This window comes from Topomyia yanbarensis, chromosome 2 (assembly GCF_030247195.1).
Source record: "Topomyia yanbarensis strain Yona2022 chromosome 2, ASM3024719v1, whole genome shotgun sequence".
Taxonomy (NCBI): Eukaryota; Metazoa; Arthropoda; class Insecta; order Diptera; family Culicidae; genus Topomyia; species Topomyia yanbarensis.
The window spans coordinates 384390071-384396549 of NC_080671.1; the positions used below are offsets into that span (position 1 = coordinate 384390071).

Sequence of the window (6479 nt, forward strand, 5' to 3'; positions counted from 1 at the left end):
TCGACATATTGGTTTCGTTTTGTGCTGCGCTTGTGCATATTTACAGTTTTGCAAACAATACTGTCGGCATCATTCGGATCATCGGGTCATCATACGGCTGTCTTGGTTACTGACGTCATTATTGAGGATCTGGAGAAAATTGGTAGCAGCTTTACGAGTTTTTTCGGAGAGTTCCTGAGAGAAAAGATACAAGGCCTATTTGACAGGCTCACCAGGTGAGTACCTGTCCAAATCGATACATCTCTCTTGGAAGGGTTCTCCGCTTGATATTTTTCTAGGAGACGATTGCTGATCCAAAACTCTCCAGCTCAACGGATCTGACTATGGGTAAGAAGCTGAAACCCAAGATCCACGTTCGGGATAGCATCGTAGATTTTCTACTGCGGACGGAGAAATTTCTCAACAGTAGCCAAGCAACCGACGAACTCCAAATACAGTTTCGTCTGGAGAAACTCGAGGCGAAGTGGGACGAGTTTGAGGAGGTTCAATGCGATATCGAGGGATCGGAGGAGCATGAAGAGAACACGGAGGCACATCGGCAAGTTCGGGCGGAATTCGAGGAGAAATATTTCGAGGTAAGGGCAGGGTTGGTTGGCAAGTTACCACGGCGGACTCCAGCGCCGACACAAAACGGATCTAGTTCCGAACCGGCTGGTGTACACACTTATGTGCGACTACCACAAATAAATCTACCGGAATTTGATGGTAGTTTCGAAAAATGGTTGCCTTTTCATGACACATTTCGAGCCTTGATCGACTCTTCACCGGAACTCAGTGGTATTCAAAAATTCCACTATCTGCGGGCGTCTCTTAGGGGTGATGCGTTAAAGTTGGTTGATTCGTACCCAATGAGCGAGGCGAATTACAGGGTTGCTTGGAATGGTTTGGTTGCACGGTTCTCTAATGGATATCTTCTCAAGAAGCGGCATTTGAATGCGATGTTCGAGTTCCCGAAAATTCGGAAAGAGTCAGCAGCGGGGATTCATGACGTCATCGATTGTTTCGAACGCAACACTAAAATCTTGGATCAACTGGGTGAGAAGACTAGTGGCTGGGGAGCAATGCTTACTCATCTATTGGTAACTAAGCTCGACGACGTCACACAAAAACATTGGGAGGAAAGCGTTTCTAATGAGGTCGAACCTTCGTTTACAATACTGGTGGATTTTCTCAAAAAACAAACACGGGTTTTAGATTCAGTTTCGGTGGACCAACGGATGACTACGTCAAGCAGTCAAGCTGCATCAACTGGGTTCAAATCTCGTCCTGCAAAGGTTTCGGTCAACTCGGCGACCGGAAACAAAGGTCCAAGCTGCGCATCCTGTGGTGATCAGCATTCTATCGCTCAATGTACGGCATTCAGCAAACTTCCGGTGGACCAACGGCTACAGCTAACAAATTCGAAGCGTCTTTGCAGCAATTGTTTGGGGCGAAATCATATGGCGAGAGACTGTCCTTCCAAATTTCGGTGCAGAACTTGCTCTAAAAAGCACCATTCTCTTCTTCATCCTGGATTTCCTGGTTCTGGTACTGCTCCCACCTCCGCTGCCTCTTCTTCAGCCACACAAAGCATGCAAGCTACGGCTCCATCAAGCTCTGGTGGTGCATCGAACTCCGGTGGTACAGTAACATGTTCGGTTGCATCAATTTCCTCCAATATGGCTATGGGGCGTTCTGGAACACATACATTTTTGTTAACGGCGGTGTTGAAAATAAAGGACAGCTGGGGTAGAACGCATCTCGCTAGGGCATTGTTGGATTCCGGTTCTCAAGCGAAACTGATGTCGGAGAATTTGTCTCATCTACTCAAACTACCTAGACGAAATAAAAGAGTAGAAATCAGCGGTATTGGGTGCTCAAAGAAAAGTATAGCTCACGAAGTTTCTGCTGTTGTTTCGTCACGGGTCTTGGATTTTACTTTGTCAATGGACTTTCTGGTTTTGAGGCAGGTAACAAGCGACCAGCCGTCTACTTCTTTACCATTGGCAGATTGGAAACCACCAAACGGCATGGAGCTAGCCGATCCGGAATTCTTCGTGTCTGGTCCGATCGATTTGGTGCTTGGGTCTCAATTCTTCTACGATTTTCATCTACTCGATGGTGGCCGGATACAAATTTGCAAACTCGGATCTCCTTTGCCGATATTCGTCAACACAGTATTTGGTTGGGTAGCTGCGGGCGAGTCGGAGTGGTCTACAAGAAAAGCTACCGTTAGTTGTCACGTTGCGATCGCCGAACCGCTGGATAAGATCATCGAGAAATTCTGGGCAATTGAGGAGATGTCAGAGAAGCCACTTCGATCACAGGAAGAGAAGGACTGCGAACAACACTTTCAAAGCACGTTCACCCGTAACGAATCGGGACGCTATGTAGTACAGTACCCAAAACGGAATGGGTTCCACGACAAAATCGGCGATTCGAAGGGTGCGGCCTTACGACGATTTCGGCAGCTAGAAAGGCGTTTGGAAAGGGATTCAGACTTACGTGACCATTACAACGAATTCCTACAAGAATACCTTGCAATGGGGCATATGCAACTGATCGGAGAGATGGAGGATACACTGGATGAAGGGCGCACTACTTACTATTTGCCCCATCATCCTGTGTTTAAAGAGTCTAGCTCAACGACCAAGGTACGGGTAGTGTTCGATGGATCAGCGAAAACCACCACAAATCACTCGCTCAACGACACTCTACTTACGGGTCCAGTAATTCAGGACGATCTGCTGGACATCATGATCCGTTTTCGCAAGCACGCCGTTGCGTTAGTTGCAGATGTGGCCAAAATGTACAGGCAGGTACGCATTCACCCGGAGGACGCATCGCTTCAACGGATCCTGTGGCGCTTCGATCAGGCTGAACCGATTAAGGTGTACGAGCTACAGACGGTCACTTACGGATTAGCGCCATCATCTTTCCTTGCCACTCGCGTACTTAAACAGCTTGCCATAGACGCCGGTGACAAATACAAGTACGCTGGTCCTGCTGTAAAGAAAGATTTTTATATGGACGATTTTCTTTCCGGAGCAGAATCGATTTCGAAGGCGAAACGTTTGCGAAGCGAAGTTCAATCCCTTATGGCTGAAGGCGGATTCGATTTGCGGAAGTGGAGCTCCAATCAACCGGAGGCTTTAGCCGACTTACCTTCCACAGCTCTAGAGGAGCAATCCACGCTACATTTCGATGCAGAAACAAAGGTGAAGACGCTTGGAGTGGTGTGGGAGACAGGAACGGACCAACTGTGTGTTGAGATACGAGCAACGGAATATGACGATCAATGGACAAAAAGGAAGATATTTTCGGAGATTGCGCAATTATACGACCCGCTTGGTATCGTGTCACCTGTGATTGCTTGGGCAAAAATTCGGATGCAACACCTTTGCTTAGTTAACGTCGACTGGGATGATCCGATTCCACGCGAGATCGAATCTAAATGGAATGATTTCCATTCACAGCTGCCCCTACTAAAGCAATACAAAGTTCCCCGTTATATATTTTCATCGGAAGCTACAACGGTTCAGTTCCATGTTTTCTGCGACGCATCTGAAGTAGGCTACGGAGCATGTATTTACGCTCGCTCAGCCAGCAAGGAAGGTAAAGCTCAAATCCAGCTCATTGCGGCAAAATCAAGAGTCGCGCCAATCAAACGTCTTAGTTTACCGCGCCTTGAGCTGTGTGCTGCATTATTGGGTGCCAAACTCTATACTAGAGTATCCGCAGCGCTGGGGATGGAGGGAAATCCTTGCTGGTTCTGGTCGGACTCGACGGTCACGTTGCACTGGATCGCAGCACCCCCAAACACTTGGCAAACGTTTGTGGGCAATCGCACATCGGAAATCCAGCTGCTGACACACGGACACCCCTGGAACCACGTGAAGGGTACGGATAATCCGGCGGATCACGTTTCGCGTGGTATGTTGCCGGCAGATTTCATCGTCGACATTCTTTGGAGGAATGGTCCCGGATGGCTGGCAGACGAAGTGGATAAATGGCCAAAGCATGTACACCCGCTTCTTCCAAACGAGGACATCCTGGAACGAAAGAAAACGGTTTTAGTGGTTCAGTCAACGTCGCAGGAAAACCCGTTATTTGAGCGCTATTCTTCATTCGGGCGTCTAGTTCGAATCACTGCTTACCTTCGTCGATTCATTACACGCTGCCGCTCTAAACATCATGCATATGAAGCATTCCTTTCGACGGTGGAGCTGCAAGAAGCAAAGCAAACCTTAGTAAAGGTGGTTCAACAAGAAGTGTTCCCAGAAGAGTTGATTAAGTTGAAACAAAAACGTTCGGTTCCCTCGAAATCACCCCTGAAAAATCGATATCCTTTCCTAGACGAGAATGGCATAATACGTGTCGGTGGCCGGCTGCATTTCTCCAACGAAACCTACCAAACCAAGCACCCTATGGCTCTTCCCAACAAGCACCCCCTTTCTCGTATAATTGCAGCGCATTTCCACTCGCAATGTTTTCATTCTGGCCCCCGAATGACCCTGGCGACAATGCGTCGAGAATTCTGGCCGGTTCGCGGAAAAACTCTTGCCAATTATGTGTGTCGCAAATGTACAATTTGTTTCCGCCACAACCCTGTCCCTGTAGCCCAACCTCAAGGACAGCTTCCCAAGGCACGCATTGTCCCTAGTCGACCATTCTCAATCACCGGTGTCGACTACTGTGGTCCTATATACTTAAAACCTGTTCATCGACGAGCGGCCCCCCAAAAGGTTTTCATTGCTGTGTTTGTTTGCTTCGCTACCAAAGCCACTCACCTGGAACTCGTGTGCGATTTGTCAACGGACGCATTCATTGCCGCACTTCGACGCTTTATTGCCCGGCGCGGCTTGCCAACGGAAATCCATTCTGATAATGGTACAAACTTCAAAGGAGCAAAAACCACACTCACGGAAATGCATCGCCTATTTAGCATCAAACACAACAAGGAAAAATTAATCAATGAATGCAGCAGCAAAGGAATCACTTGGCGGTTCATTCCACCTCGAGCACCAAATTTCGGCGGCCTTTGGGAAGCGGCTGTTAAGACAGCAAAGTCCTCTCTGGTAAAAACAATCAGCTGCCGAAAACTTTCCTACGAGGACATGGTCACTGTCCTCTACCAGATCGAGGCAAACATGAACACTCGCCCGCTAACGCCACTATCCGATGACCCGACCGAATTAGACGCACTAACACCCGGCCATTTCCTGACTGGCGGTCCACTTTTAACCCTCCCGGACCCTCAGTACACCGAAATACCAACAAACCGATTGCGGCACTATCAGCAGTTGCAACAACTGATTCAACATCACTGGCAACGTTGGCGGAAGGAATATCTTACCGAGCTCAATCAGCAGTGGCAGAAATCCGGTTCTCCGGTGGACATCCGTGTTGGCCAAATGGTATTGCTGCAGGAGGATGGAAAACCTTCCGTCGCTTGGCCACTAGCAAGGATCGAAGCAGTTCAACCCGGCGATGATGACATCATTCGTGTTGCAACCATCAAAACAAGAAGTGGAACATACATACGACCGATTCGCAGATTGTTTCCACTTCCTTTCGACCAGCAATTGGCGGTGCAGCAACAGCAACGAGCAGCAGCTGAAAGTGAAGAAAAGTTGTTAGAAAATTAATCATACTTACCTGTTTTTTTTGATGATCCAATATATGTAAATTAGACTTAGCTAATTTAGGTGGCCGGTAATGTTGACGTTTCACACTAGCACTGATCTCAACACAGCATAGCTGTATGATTGACAGATGAGACGAATGAGCGTGTCGTTCTCACTGTTAAATACATATGTGTAGAAACTTAACGAAAGAAGTGAGAGACATTGAAGAGAGGAGAGATGGGGATAAAATAATGAGAGGAGAAATTAATGTTTCGAGAGAAGTTATGTTTTTTGCAACTTTCTGTGTATGTGGTATGAGTTTGAAAATTATCGGCATTCGTAATCAGCCTTCATAGCGATAGGTTCGTCACCGTCTGTAGTGACGTTTGAATATTTGTACTTAGTTTGTAATATCGTGTAGTAAAGTATAGTTCGTAGTGAAATAAACGTGTAAAGTAATAAATGTTGAGTAGTGTCAGGAAATAAAGTGTTTGATGTGTAATGTGTTATGTGTGTATTACATAACTTCCGAACTGGCACAGTGACGCTATCTGCGCAAGGGTAGTCCAACTAAATTTACGATTGGACACGGAAAAATCGGGTACGGACTAAAACCACGGAGGAACGCTATTTGGCAGGGGTCACAACACTGCACTTTTTGCAGACTGCGAGTGAAACGGACATATGGTGGGGATAAGACGGTCATGTTGCCGAAATGATGACTACAACACAAAATTTTAAAACTTACTGTTTCTAACGGATGTTTTGAACAGATTGTGGTTCTTCTTAATATTCATGTTCAATTCAAGGCGAAAAATAACGCTATAGATGAAGCAAATGATTTTTTTATTTATTAACAGATTAAGGCCGAAG

At 46.8% G+C, this 6479-nt stretch overlaps 1 protein-coding gene across 1 annotated transcript; it reads left to right on the forward strand.

Moving 5' to 3' along the window:
• The first annotated feature begins 323 nt into the window (after positions 1 to 323).
• On the forward strand, positions 324 to 5627 carry LOC131680796 (uncharacterized). Its single transcript, XM_058961507.1, has one exon. It carries the CDS (start codon positions 324 to 326, stop codon positions 5625 to 5627), a length of 5304 nt encoding a protein of 1767 aa, XP_058817490.1.
• Positions 5628 to 6479: the final 852 nt, after the last annotated feature.

Excerpts from the sequence above, each read along its gene's own strand:
- LOC131680796 (XM_058961507.1), top strand. The coding sequence starts at position 324 with ATGGGTAAGAAGCTGAAACCCAAGATCCACGTTCGGGATAGCATCGTA.